Source organism: Salvelinus alpinus, chromosome 16 (assembly GCF_045679555.1).
Source record: "Salvelinus alpinus chromosome 16, SLU_Salpinus.1, whole genome shotgun sequence".
Taxonomy (NCBI): Eukaryota; Metazoa; Chordata; class Actinopteri; order Salmoniformes; family Salmonidae; genus Salvelinus; species Salvelinus alpinus.
Window position 1 is genome coordinate 5749227 of NC_092101.1, and position 14907 is coordinate 5764133.

The window sequence follows — 14907 nt, forward strand, 5'->3', positions numbered from 1 at the left end:
CAAACTACCAGGAAGTCTGAAAAGACAGTATGAGAGGGCGGGGAGCTATTAGGCTGAGTAGGCGGGGAGCTCACCTTGACTGATGGTTCTTGGAAAATACCTATACTACCGTTCAAAAGTTTAGGGTCACTTAAAGCAAAATTTTTGTCCATTAAAATAACATCAAATTGATAAGAAATACAGGGTAGACATTGTTAATGTTGTAAATGATTATTGTAGCTGGAAACGGCAGATTTTTTATGGAATATCTACATAGGGGTACAGAGGCCCATTATCAGCAACCATGACTCCTGTGTTCCAATGGCACATTTTGTTAGTTTATCCAAGTTTATAATTTTAAAAGGCTAATTGATCATTAGAAAACCATTTTGCAATTATGTTAGCACAGCTGAAAACTGTTGTCCTGATTAAAGAAGCAATAAAACTGGCCTTCTTTTGGAGTAGCCTTAATTTCTCAGAACAGCAAGTTGACAAGTTTCAGAAAAAAGGTCTTTGTTTCTAGCCATTTTGAGCCTGTAATCGAAAAGAAAAATCTATTGTAATTATGTTTGGGAAATAAAAATAGTCATGGTAGTGGTAATATTTCATTCAGTATAGAAATTTTAAGGCGGCTTAACCCGGTGTAAGTTGTTCCAAGAGACCACTTTTTTGACTGTTCGGGACCTTTTTACGTTTGGGAATCATCTCCAAAACAATAGCTGTTACATTAGTGTGTTGTTTTAGGCATTTCATTAGTGTGTAAATGGCAGATTCTGGACATTTGGCCGCCAAGAATGACTATTGTCTTATGTAATTGAAAAAGCCTGTGCCCCAGTTCTACGAAAAAGCTAATTTGCTTTGGTTCTGTTGGCGGCCATCTTTGTTTTTTGGAAGGAAATACTCTGTTTATAATATGAGATGATGAATGATTTTTTAAAATAGGTCAAGCCGAGGACAACTTGGTCTTTCCTGTTCTGGGGAGGCTATCTAGCTAGCTACAGTTGTCTGTGCCTTTATCTAGGTCAGGAAACTGGAGCTTGTGAATAATTCAGATGCAGCTGCTGAGAAGTGGGTTCGGAGAGATGTTGAGCTAGTTGTAGGATAGTTGTGATGAGGTTCACATGCAATTTTCAGCATTCAGATCAAATGATCAGATTTTGCACATGGCTTTGGATCTTGTGTGACATAGTAAGAAATAGTCGTCAGTAGAGGCGTATTGCTATTAGAGAGAGCATCGCTCCCAGTTTAGTTGCAAAGTCTCAGGAAATACACCCAGCAAGGGGCCGCTGCCTAGGGCGGCCTACTCTTAGACTAAAAAGCATGTTCAATTAATAGTCTCCATTGAAAGTGCTAGCATCTTCAGCGAAAAGTCGCCACTAAAACTGCTTTCAAGTCCTGAGTGGTAGGTATAATCTTGGTCTGTGCAGCTGCCCCTTTAAATGTACCAGAAGAAATAACATCTCACATTAACCAGGGAAGTCCTGAGGGTTCCTTGTAACTGTGCATCACTGGTTATGAAAGAACACCACTGACTGTGTGTGTGTACCTGTCCCCAGGATGACGGTAAGGGGGAGAACAACATGGCTCAGAAGAGGGCTGCTTTCGTGGAGAAGAGGCTGAGGCGGGAGAAGGAGACGCAGCAGAAGAAGCTGCAGCAGGAGGCGGAGCTCGAGCAGAAGAAGGAGGAGGCCCGGTCTGTAATCCCTTCCACTACAATCATGCACAAGCATGCACATACCCACACCCACATACAAACACTCCCACTTGAGCTGTTTTTAAAGCCCCTCACACATAGTATCATGTTGTCTGACGTTAGTCAATCAAATTGTATTTGTCAAAGTACATCAATCAATCAAATGTATTTATAAAGCCCTTCTTACATCAGCTGATGTCACAAAGTGCTGTACAGAAACCCAGCCTAAAACCACAAACAGCAAGCAATGCAGGTGTAGAAGCATGAAATGCTAATGCAATTGATCAAAGTACATTACTACTGACTGTCTGGTAATGTGCATCAATCAATATTCAAATACTTTGATCAATTGCATACGCATTGTCTATGTATGAGTGTGTCTCGGTCATAGTTTTACATGTTCTTGATTCTTGGTCATCATCTTCTATTTCTCCTTTCAGAGTGAAAGCAGAGGAGGAGCACATGAGGAAGGAGGAGGAGAAGGCCCGCCGGGAGTTCATCAAGCAGGAGTACATGAGGAGGAAGCAGCTCAAGCTCATGGAGGACATGGACACAGTGATGAAGCCACGGCTGGCCGGCTCCAAACAGAGGAGAGCCCGGCCCAAGTCCATCCACCGGGACAGCATGGACTCCCCCAGAACCCCGGCCAGGGCGGCAGGTAACCATGGAGACAGCCACTCTCAGTGCTCACCGTCGGTGTCGTGTTGGTGTGGCGCGACTGCCCAAGTGCACTGTTTCTATGCAGCGCAGCGTGGCATCTTATGGTAGAGTAGAGAGTGTACTAGTTCTGGTTGAGATCTGCATGCCAACTAGTACTAGTACTAGTTATAACTCAATTCAGTAGCTAACCCTGCCTGATTTCTTAACTGCTTTGCCAAACCAATTCAACCAATTTGATCTTGTAATGTAATGTGAGGCTTGAATCGATCTCTGATAATCTGGCGGCAAGGACATCTCACTATGCTATGTGGGACTCTGTATGTTTCCATGGCATCCATCGTCCTTCTTTGACCACGAAAGTGAACTCAAAATCAAAACCCTGCCAAATTTAAGGAGCCATACAGCGATATGTGTGTGTTTGTAAACATCAAATGATGCTGCAGATAGCTGTGACAAGGTGGGCACAAAATACTGTGGACGGACTGTGTTGTGATCGTGGTGTGACGGTGTTGTCCCATCTTGTGCAAAACTTGTTTCACATCCAGGTTCACGACCTCGTGTTTTTTCAGTCTCCAGCTTGTCTCTGGCCTCGCTCAACCTGGGAGACAGCGACAGTGTGCACTCTGAGAAGAGAACACCAAGGTGAGATTCCTTTATATTAACAGTATATGAAACACATTTCTGCATATGCCTAGTTGAATTTCCTCTTAGCATTTATTCTACTTCAAGGGGTGAATCCTAACTTTGACTTAAGTTTCATTTTCACTTAGTCATGCATTGATATCAAATGGGACAAGTGAAAATCCTACCTACGTTAAAAGTTCGAAAAATGTCCCAAAATGTTTATTCGTGCTCATGTTTCATTGAACTTGAGTATCACTTCTGACCTGCTTTTTTTAACCCTCTCTCTAGCCAACGGCTTTTAACCTAACGTTTCTGTATTCTCTACACTCTTTTCCCCCCCCTACCTACTCTCTTTGACCACTCATGTTTTGGAACTGTCAGAAGTGCTAGCTTACATTCTGGCAGCCTGTGCTTCTTTCTGAGCTCTCCTAAACTGAGAAGGAGAAGGTTAGTTCCCGTGTAGTAGTTTAACCCTGAATCCACCTCACGGTCCCAGCTTCTGTAGCATAAGAATGAGAATCATTATGGGAAGTCTTAAGACACTGGGCCAATACCAAGTCAAGGGTCCTGTTCATTAGGACACGCAAAGGAAAACTCAAATATGTGTTTCTTATTGGAAAGTCCAGGTAGTCCCTCCTGTTTTAGTCCATGTTTTATCCATTTGGTGTCTAATGAACACGACCCGTGTGATGCTTCATGGTCCCACCAAACATCCTTCAATGTGACAGAGATCTCACCATCAACCCCTGCGTAAATGCATTTTCCCCCCCAATGCATTACACAGAACAATACACAGCATTGTTCTGTTTTCCCGATGTCACATTGTCACCGCCTATATTCCTACTGCTTCGTAACCACTTCCCTATGCTACGTTGTATCTGGATAAGATGCTTTGTGATATAGGTGCTTGTAGTATCTATCCCTCAAGAACACTTGATTGCATCACATTGCTTCACTGCTGCCCATGCTTGTATGAGAGTAAAGATATACCCTTTTCACGCTATTGTTCCGACCCGAACCAAACTGTGCTGGCTCAGTACAGCTTGGTTTGGTTCAGTTGTTTGAAAAGCCCTTTAGAGTGCTTGAACTTAAGGTTTTGATAAGCAAAGAACCGTAGTAGCCAAAGCCAATGACTTGGGTACACACTGTTTGTACTGTGCACACAAATAGCTTGTACAGTTTCCCCATGGCAAGCGAGAAGTTCTTACATCATTCTATATGTGGTAACAAAGCTGACCTTTGAAAAGGCAATACCTGTGGAGAGAGGTGACCGAAATGCTTGTGTTGGTGTCTCTGTGTGTCTCTTTCTCTCGTGTGTGTGTGTGTCAGGCCTGATTCTGCAGATGGTTTTCTGTCCCCTTGTCGATCTGGGAGCCGGAATGGGGAGGACGATTGGGAGAACGGTTCCACCACCTCGTCTGTTAAATCTAACACAGAGTACACCGGTGGGTGATCAACTCATTACACACACCAGTGGCACATTATTGGATCATTTGTATTAGCTGTATTATAATTCTTCATGATTGGCTTTGCTAACTGAGTGTACTTCATGCTTTTAAGATATCTGATTTGGGTCCAATTCATGAATCTAAACTGCTTTTATATAGGATAGGATATAGGATTAACTTTAATGTCTGTGAGGGGAAATTGTCTGTACTGCTGTATACAAAATAGACACTGTACATTCCACACTCAACAGAATACACGTTACCCAATGGGGTTTAATCAAGCCCTGCTTCGCTATGAAATTTGTCACTGACTATTACCAGTGTGCTATGGTGAGAATGCTTGTTGAGAGATCTCCACTTAAAAACGAAATGTATTCACTGTTGCTATCGAAGTTATTCCAAAGGGTAGGTTTTACAGAGAAAATTAAATGTGACTGTACTTTATCACTCATATATCATTAATTATACTATTTAGGCCTATATAGCATTTACAACGTCATCAACAAGTATTGTTTCAATTAAACCTAGAATTAAACTAAAAATAGACAATAAATAGACCTAGGGTTTCAAGCTCTGGTTGATTTCAAGTTGAATGATATTTAGTGATGTTGAAATGTGTTTTGTTGTCACCGCAACCAAATAGCAAGATTTGAAGGAGATGTGTCTTCTGCTTGCATAGTTCCATCTGTGCCACAGACTTACTCTGGATTTCACTCCAGTTTGTCTATATTTAGTCCTATTCTTTGTTGATATTTGGTTATGTTCAGAGGCATCATGCCCATAAGGGGGGAAAGGGCATGTTCCCCCTCAGATTTGTCATTTTTTTTAAAGCATAATATTATGGCTCTAGATTGCAAGGAAAAGTTGTTTCAGGTGTTTGAACATTTCTAAATTCTCCAACATCAGCCCCCCTTTCCAACATCACCCCCCCCCCCCCCCCCGGATCACCCCCCCATCCATCCACAATGAGTGCATAACGCTCCTGGTTGCATTGACAACCAAACACAATTCAATATCTCTTTTGAAAGACAATGAATGGTAAAATGTAAGTGTCAAATTGATTGACACCCCTAAAGATTCTTATAAATAAGGTAGTCAAAAGTGTAGTATTTTGTCCCATATTCCTATCACACAATGACTACATCGAGCTTTTGACTCTCCAAACTTGTTGGGTGCATTTGCAATTAGTTTTGGTTGGGTTACAGATTATCTTGTGCGCATTAGTATGCTATTCAGTATGGTAAATCATGTATTGTGTCATTTTGGAGTCACCTTTATTGTAAATAACATTAGAATATGTTTCTTAACACTTCTAAATTAATGTGGATTCTACCATGATTACGGATAATCTTGAATGAATTGTGAATAATGTCAAAGATCATACCGTTAAGATCTCCCCTGTTACAGTACTTGTAATGGTTCACATTTCTTGGCGGTATGATCTTTGACCGTCTTTGATTTTATGAACAAGTGGTCAATCACGGCAGGCTGGTCAGGTTAGCATAGGGCTAAATGTGCCAGGTTATCTAATGGGAACAGCTAACATGTAGCGTTTTATCACATGCAATTACGTCAACGATTTTAATCGGCTGAAGCGCTTTTTAAACTTAAACCTTTTCTGATGTTTGCAAGTATAGACCCCCTGAAATTGCCTTGCCATTACCTGGTTGCTAAAATGCTATAATGTTCGCCTAATTTCAGTTTATGTGAGGAAAAACAAGCAGTGTAGAGAATCATTGTACCATCTAAACCGATGTGAAATATATTTTCAATAAGCAAACATGTATTGTCAGCTGTTTGAAACTGGTGTGCTAAACCAAAAGTAAAACGATGCAAAGCTAAACTTAAAGATGCACTATGCAGAAATTGGTCCGCCATTTCCTGGTTGCTAAAATTCTAATTTCAGTTTATGTGACAAAACAAGCAAATATAGTTTGTAGTTCAAACCAAAAATTTTGTATTTTCAGCTGTTTGAAGCTGGTGTACAAAACTGAAAGTAAGAACAGAAATCATAGAACTGCTGCACATTGAACAGATCTACCGCTTCTTAGACTTGCTTTCAATGAGAATGGCAGATCTATAACTCACATTTATATGTGAATTTGGTCGGTTGCCAATTTTTTTTTTTACATATTGCTGCTTTATGGTGGGGGAAGAGTTGTTTTAGTTCAGGCTGTTGTTGCAATTCGCCTGGTTCCCACCAGGGGGCTGCATTTTACAAAGAGACCCTTTCAAAGTTGGTAGTACCACTAACAGCTTCAGTTGATGTTTTTGTCACTGCACATTGGTTGGGTAACATGTTGAATCTAATGCCATGATTGGTCAGCATGAATTATGTTTTTGACTTGAGACAAACAAAACAGAGGAGCGAGATGATGATAGCGTAGAGGGCCCTTGGTCTTCAGATTCCATGATGAGTAATGTTAAGATAATGCCTATAAATTATTTATTGACAAACTGCCGGGACAAGTCAGAGGCCCCAGATAGAATGGTTGCTATGACGACTGATAATCTTCCCCTTGTGTGCACAGGACCCAAATTGTACAAGGAGCCAAGTGCCAAATCGAACAAGCATATCATCCAGAACGCACTGGCCCACTGCTGCCTGGCAGGCAAGGTCAACGAAGGCCAGAAGAACAAGATTCTAGAGGTAATGTGTTCTCTACAATCTAGTCATTCTATTTCTACGGTGTTGGTAGCTCTTCAATACAGTGAAATAACATCTCAGATGAATAATTTATTAACATTATATTAATTTGATTATTGTGATGTTTACTAGGAATGTGTTTATGTAAAAAGAAAATGGGTGTTGATCAGCTTTAATATTGCTGATAAATTGTAGCTTCCATTAATGTAATTGTCTGCATCATTTCCAATCCCCCATATATTTTTTTGTAAATATATTTATATACAGTACCAGTAGTGGTGGAAAAAGTACCCAATTGCCATACTTGAGTAAAAGTAAAGATACCGTAATAGAAAATGACAAGTGAAAGTCACCCAGTAAAATACTACTTGAGTAAAAGTCTAAAAGTATTTAATTTTAAATATACTTAATATCAAAAGTAAATGTAAATGAAAAAATATTCAATTAAAAAATATACTTAAGTATCAAAAGTAAAAGTATAAATCATTTAAAAATCATTATATTAGGCAAACCAGACGGCACCATTTTCTTGTTTATTTTATTTTATGGATAGTCAGGGGCAGTAGGGATGATCAGGAATGTTCCCTTGATAAGTGCATGAATTGGATCAATTTCCAGTCCTGTTAAGCATTCAAAATGTAACGAGTACTTTTGGGTGTCAGGGGAAATGTATGGAGTAAAAACTACATTATTTTCTTTAGGAATGTAGGGGAGTAAAAGTAAAAGTTGTCAAAAATATAAATAGTAAATTAAAGTACAGATACCCCAAAAAATGACTTTACACCACTGAGTACCAGTCAAAGGTTTGGACACACGTACTCATTCAAGGGTTTTTCTTTATTTCTACATTGTAGAATAATAGTGGACATCAAAACTATCAAATAACACATATGGAATCATGTAGTAACCATAACAGTGTTAAACAAATCAAAATATATTTTATGTATAGATTCTTCAAAGTAGCCACCTCCTTGATGACAGATAGACATGTCAAATCAAATCAAATGTATTTATATAGCCCTTCGTACATCGGCTGATATCTCAAAGTGCTGTACAGAAACCCAGCCTAAACCCCCAAACAGCAAGCAATGCAGGTGTAGAAGCACAGTGGCTAGGAAAAACTCCCTAGAAAGGCCAAAACCTAGGAAGAAACCTAGAGAGGAACCAGGCTATGAGGGGTGGCCAGTCCTCTTCTGGCTGTGCCGGGTGGAGCTTATAACAGAACATGGCCAAGATGTTCAAATGTTCATAAATGACCAGCATGGTCAAATAATAATAATCACAGTAGTTGTCGAGGGTGCAGCACCTCAGGAGTAAATGTCAGTTGGCTTTTCATAGCCGATCATTAAGAGTATCTCTACCACTCCTGCGGTCTCTAGGAGAGTTGAAAACAGCAGGTCTGGGACAGGTAGCACGTCCGGTGAACAGGTCAGGGTTCCATAGCCGCAGGGAGAACAGACAACATGTCTGTTGTCTTCTACTATGCTGTATGAGGACAATAATCATTTCTTTGCTCCCTTTCTGCAGGAAATGGAGAAATCAGAGGCCAACAACTTCCTGGTGTTGTTCCGGGATGGGGGTTGTCAATTCCGTTCTCTGTACACGTACTGCCCCGAGACGGATGAGGCCACAAAGCTGACCGGCATCGGGCCCAATCGCGTCACCCGCAAGATGATCGAGGGCCTCTACAAGTACAATTCAGACAGGAAGCAGTTCAGCCAGATCCCCGCCAAGACCATGTCTGCGAGCGTGGACGCCATCACGATCCACGGCCACCTGTGGCAAACCAAGAAACCAGCCACCCCGAAGAAAGTGGTGCCTGCCAAGCCCTAATGGAACTTGCTGTACACTCCCAGCCACCCCCACCATTTCCCTTCAAATGGAACAGTCCACATTCAATTTGCACTTCACTGTACATATCCATGACGATTCAGCACCTGCAATGCCAGTTAGATGAATGCATACTTCTGTTTTTGTTGTTTTGTTATCTCTTTTCATTCCTGTTAATTTTCCTTTAAAATTCCAAACTGGACATGGGGACTCAGTTAAAGATATGCACAACTGGAATGTAAAACACTATTTAGTTAAGAGTTGTACATGGATATCACTGATGTGTTTAGTACAAGAGATTGTCTGATTTTAGTCATTTTAGTACAGCAAGTGTGTGTGTGTATGTGGTTTTGTATATGCCAAAAGAGCGACAAAAAAGAAAATATACGAATGCCATATGTTTTATTTGGCACACTGAAGCACTGAATGTTACTCATCTGTATAGACAGAATTTTGCTTATCTGTTCAAATGTGTGGCCTTACGCTCGTTTTGTTTTTGTATGTCAGTGCAATGAGCTGATTGTAAACCTAGTGCAATCAGCTCAGAGACTTTTGTATGCTGTATGCTGAGGTGACAACGCTTTTTCCATGTTTTAGGTTCAAATGCAAGCTGATAAGTCTGCATAAGCTATACACAACATTGAGGGCCAAAAAACAAGAGCAAAAAACCAACAAGCTTACAGCTAGTGTTAGCCACCCAATACATTGCATGACTAGGCCAAGTGTTTTTCCCCAGCTTATCCCTCCTTTTGGAAAATGTGTTTTAAAGAACTCATCTTAAACCTCACTGTACTTTCTTAATGCTGTGTGTTCACAGCAGGTTTGTGAACTAAAAATAAACATACGTTTACGTGACCTCCTTTCAATTGTCACAAAATGGACCAGATTTGGTGAAATGTCTGTTACGTCTGTCTGTAATGATTTGGGCCATTTGAAAATGCTAAGTTTCTTAACTATGGATATAAACTCATGATATAGAACAATTTAATGTTATTAAGGATTGTGATTTAGATTTTGGACTATGAAAATGGACTACAGCCCTAGTTAGGTACCATTATATTTATTATACCATAAACAGTAATTGTTGTTGATTCTGTTTTAGTTCAGTCAAAAATGTTTTCAGAATGTTATCATTTTTAAAATTCTCAAATGTCAAATTCCTTGTCATAAGTTTGTTTATAGGATACTGCTTGACAGTGAGATTAACACACAGCTTGTGTATTATTTTGCATACTTATCAGGTATAGAAAAATACTGATTTATTTAATTTGCATTTAAGTATTTCAAGACAATTATGTATCACATGATGTGGTAGATGCCACACTCATTTGGTAAGAAAGTACTTTGGTATGAGTACATTTTTAGAGACCCCACTTCTACAGCACACATGGAGACCAGACTGATGTTATGTAAGGCAAATATTTCCCCCCACTCTAATAGCTGACTGAAGGCAGAATGTGGCAAAGTTTGTCACTCCAATACGGGTAGAGGCTTCTTACTGTCTCCCACCAGCGTCAACACTTTCCTTTTGTCTATTAAAGTATCCTCGTCGAGCAACAACTTGTGTAGGTTGGGGATTAAGGGATCACAAACATACAAGACTCCACACACCCTATACGGTTCAAACATTGGTGTTTGGTTTTCATTGGGGTATATTTATAGAATTACCAAAAGAGAAGTTATGCGTCTCTGGAATTTTGTAGAAAATGATATTGCTATGGGACTACTGTTACAGTTGTCTTATTAGGCCGTTTAAGGCCAAGATTAATGGCTATTTATTCATAAATGAGTGGACATTGTACAGTGTTGCCGTAAATTAGTCTGTCCATCCTCCTGATGAAGCATTGCTTCCATTTTGTTTATCAGACCGTGTGGTGTCATTCAACATATTGCTGAACATTGTAGGTTTGTTTTGTTTCTCTTTTGCATTGAATAAAATGAAGCATGGCCTCAAGTGTGTTGTGTGTCTCAATTGTCATATCAAGCTGGTTGAGAGCGGTCTTAGTGCCAGCTTCGTTCTGTGGTGGTAAATAGACGGCTACGAATAATATAGATGAGAACTCTCTAGATAGCGTAGTCTACAGCTTATCATAAGGTACTCTACCACAGGCGAGCAATACCTACCACAGGCGAGCAAGACTTCTTTAATGTTAGACATCACGCACCAGCTGTTACTGACAAATAGACACACACCCCCACCCCTCGTCTTACCAGAGGTAGCGTCTCTGTTCTGCCGGTGCATGGAAATCCCGCTACCTCTATATTGTCCGTATTGTCGTTCAGCCATGTCTCGGTGAAACATAAGATGTTACAGTTTTTAATGTCCCGTTGGTAGGATAATCTTAATCATAGGTCATCAATTTTATTTTCCAATGATTGCACGTTAGCAAGAAGAACGGATTGCTGTGGGAGTTTACTTGCTTGCCTATGGATTCTCATAAGGCTGTCCGATCTGCGGCCGCTTTTCCTGCTTCTTTTCACGCAAAAAGCATGGATCTGGGCCAGTTCCAGTGAAAGCAGGATATCCTTCTCGTCGGATTCGTTAAAGGAAAGAGTTTCTTCCAGTCATCGGTGAGTAATCCCTCTTCTGATGTCCAGAAGTTATATTTGGTCATAAGAGACGGTAGCAGCAACATTATGTACACAATAAGTAAAAAAAGAAGTTACACAAAATGCAAAAAAACGAACAAAGTAGCATAATTGGTTGGGAGAATGTAAAACGTCAGCCATGTTCTTCGGCGCCATCTTTATCATTCATGGTTTCCTCACTCGTAAAGGTGGTGGAATTACGAGGGAATTAAGTCAAGGTCAGAATACGTCTTATCTCTAGACACACCTCTGCCACACCTTCATTTTTAAAATTTCCATCCCAAACAAATAGCGGGTGAATAGCATGCTATGTTCATGCTTAAGTTCAAGGTCAGAATACGCATAAGGAGAAAAGTGCATGAAAATTTAACTATGTTCCATTTACTCACGCTTAACTCGGGTCGGAAACGTGACCATAGGCTATTAATTTATTATCAGAAAATGATATATTTTTCAGGTTGAGCCTTTATGATTACGTCTTTCCTATGCAATTGGTGAATTTTGGCAATCAATGGACTTCCACAGTGGCCCGGTATTGTCTACTACTCCAATGACTCCAATGGCTGAAACATGCACAGAGCACACACAATGTCTGGGAAAGCAATGTCAGGGATGTGAACAGTGTCGTGGCAATTTCCTGTATTACCAAATGATGAGAGAGCAAACCACACACCAGTCAGAGTTATACTTAAACTTTACCTTTAATAATAATTAAGCTTTTGCAATAGCATTTTGACTTTCAACATTTCAGTATCTCTAATGAAAAGTTGAGAGTGGCCAACATAATGGCAACTGAGATCTTTTATAGCAAAGATCCACCACCTAGTCGACATGACAAACTACAGATAATAGGAACTGTTCACAAAGAAAGACTTTTACTTCAGAGAGGAGTGTCCCATAGCTAGACAGCATTCGCTATAAATTATCGTTCAGTTCGGTCTCCTAAACAAGGTTCTTATCTCGTTCTTGGTACTTCATAGTACTAAAACATTACCTCATCCAATGGCATATATCAATTGTCAATTCTAGATACTGCCATCTCAAATACACCCCCTCCTGGACAAGCTCACTGAAGACAGTGAGCCTCTTAGGTCATATACTAGGTCAAGATAAGGGCAACATCAGAGGGGTAATACAATGTTTCCAGACACTGCCATACTCCTCCCCCCAATGAGAAAAGGAGGGAGTGACTGGCGTACAGACATTGTATGAGATAACTAACTGGTTCCCCATTAATCACGCCATCCCTTCACATGGTTTAGGAATAGTTACATACACATTCCCATAAGAAGACAATGTTCCATTCTGTCCTCCTCCCCTTCTGATATTCTGCATAGCACCACATGGTTTAACAGATACATTGACATATGAAGACAAGCCTGACCTCTCCCCTCTCTGGGCCCCAAGTGACTAAGCCCTAGCTGAGAAGTGATAACTGCAACTGCCAACCCTATAGTCCAAAGGGAACCATTCTAATGACAAGTATCTCACAAGCATATGATGAAAATAAAACATCTTATCTATGTTACCCAATTAATTCTGATTCATCCCCAACAACAGTTATATTATCATTGTGGTAATTGGAGGTGTCATAACTCTCCTGTGATGATCTGAAGGATCAGGTTACAGGGGATCCACTCTACAGTCGTGGCCAAAAGTTTTGAGAATGACACAAATATAAATTTTCACAAAGTCTGCTGCCTCAGTTTGTATGATGGCAATTTGCTTAAATGCCAGAATGTTATGAAGAGTGATCAGATGAATTGCAATTAATTGCAAAGTCCCTCTTTGCCATACAAAAGAACTGAATCCCCCAAAAACATTTCCACTGCATTTCAGCCCTGCCACAAAAGGACCAGCTGACATCATGTCAGTGATTCTCTAGTTAACACAGGTGTGTGTGTTGACGAGGACAAGGCTGGAGATCACTCTGTCATGTTGATTGAGTTTGAATAACAGACTGGAAGCTTCAAAAGGAGGGTGGTGCTTGGAATCATTGTTCTTCCTCTGTCATCCATGGTTACCTGCAAGGAAACACGTGCCGTCATCATTGCTTTGCACAAAAAGGGCTTCACAGGCAAGGATATTGCTGCCAGTAAGATTGCACCTAAATCAACCATTTATCGGATCATCAAGAACGTCAAGGAGAGCGGTTCAATTGTTGTGAAGAAGGCTTCAGGGCGCCCAAGAAAGTCCAGCAAGCGCCAAGACCGTCTCCTAAAGTTGATTCAACTGCGGGATGGGGCACCACCAGTACAGAGCTTGCTCAGGAATGGCACCAGGCAGGTGTGAGTGCATCTGCACGCACAGTGAGGCGAAGACTTTGGGAGGATGGCCTGGTGTCAAGAAGGGCAGCAAAGAAGCCACTTCTCTCCAGGAAAAACATCAGGGACAGACTGATGCCCCGATTGTTTGGGGCATCCGTAAAAAAAGCTTGTCCGGAGAAGACAAGGTGAGCGCTACCATCAGTCCTGTGTCATGCCAACAGTAAAGCATGCTGAGACCATTCATGTGTGAAGTTGCTTCTCAGCCAAGGGAGTGGGCTCACTCACTATTTTGCCTAAGAACACAGCCATGAATAAAGAATGGTACCAACACATCCTCCGAGAGCAACTTCTCCCAACCATCCAGGAACAGTTTGGTGACGAACAATGCCTTTTCCAGCATGATGGAGCACCTTGCCATAAGGCATATTGATAACTAAGTGGCTCGGAGAACAAAACATCAATATTTTGGGTCCATGGCCAAGAAACTCCCCAGACCTTAATCCCATTGAGAACTTGTGGTCAATCCTCAAGAGGCGGGTGGACAAACAAAAACCCACAAATTCTGACAAACTCCAAGCATTGATTATGCAAGAATGGGCTGCCATCAGTCAGGATGTGGCCCAGAAGTTAATTGACAGCATGCCAGGGCGGATTGCAGAGGTCTTGAAAAAGAAGGGTCAACACTGCAAATATTGAGTCTTTGCATCAACTTCATGTAATTGTCAATAAAAGCCTTTGACACTTATGAAATGCTTGTAATTATACTTCCGTATTCCATAGTAACATCTGACAAAAATATCTAAAGACACTGAAGCAGCAAACTTTGTGGAAGTTAATATTTGTGTCATTCTCAAAACTTTTGGCAACGACTGTACAGTGTGCTCTCTCTCACAGAGGGGGAGAGCGAGAAGTCGACTGTTTTATGCTCGGTCATAAAATTCGCTTCCCCTGTGCTCTGTAGTATTCGAGATTGGAACATAAACTGTGGAACACAGAGAGACCCTTGGAAATCAAACGTTTGAATAATTTTTATAATAAAATCTATTTTTGAGAATGTGGGAATGGTCCGTGGACACTAAGGGACAGTCATGTCGAGTGTGTTTCATTTGGTGATCTAATGAAGGACGGGAAACACACATAACTGTATCTCTTAAAGTGTACATTTCCCAG

At 40.7% G+C, this 14907-nt stretch overlaps 1 protein-coding gene across 7 annotated transcripts in view; it reads left to right on the forward strand.

Moving 5' to 3' along the window:
• camsap2a (calmodulin regulated spectrin-associated protein family, member 2a) overlaps positions 1-10835 on the forward strand; it is a 98344-nt gene extending 87509 nt beyond the window's left edge. For 2 of the 7 annotated variants that reach the window (XM_071344533.1, XM_071344536.1), the window contains 7 exons: positions 1536-1672; positions 2113-2330; positions 2878-2974; positions 3338-3403; positions 4286-4401; positions 6936-7054; positions 8579-10835. In XM_071344533.1, the coding sequence (XP_071200634.1) occupies positions 1536-1672; positions 2113-2330; positions 2878-2974; positions 3338-3403; positions 4286-4401; positions 6936-7054; positions 8579-8884 (1059 nt within the window). In that variant the 3' untranslated portion in view covers positions 8885-10835. The remainder of the gene's footprint in view (positions 1-1535; positions 1673-2112; positions 2331-2877; positions 2975-3337; positions 3404-4285; positions 4402-6935; positions 7055-8578) is intronic. The other 5 variants (XM_071344537.1, XM_071344539.1, XM_071344538.1 and 2 more) reach the window with 3 other exon arrangements.
• The last annotated feature ends 4072 nt before the right edge of the window (positions 10836-14907 follow it).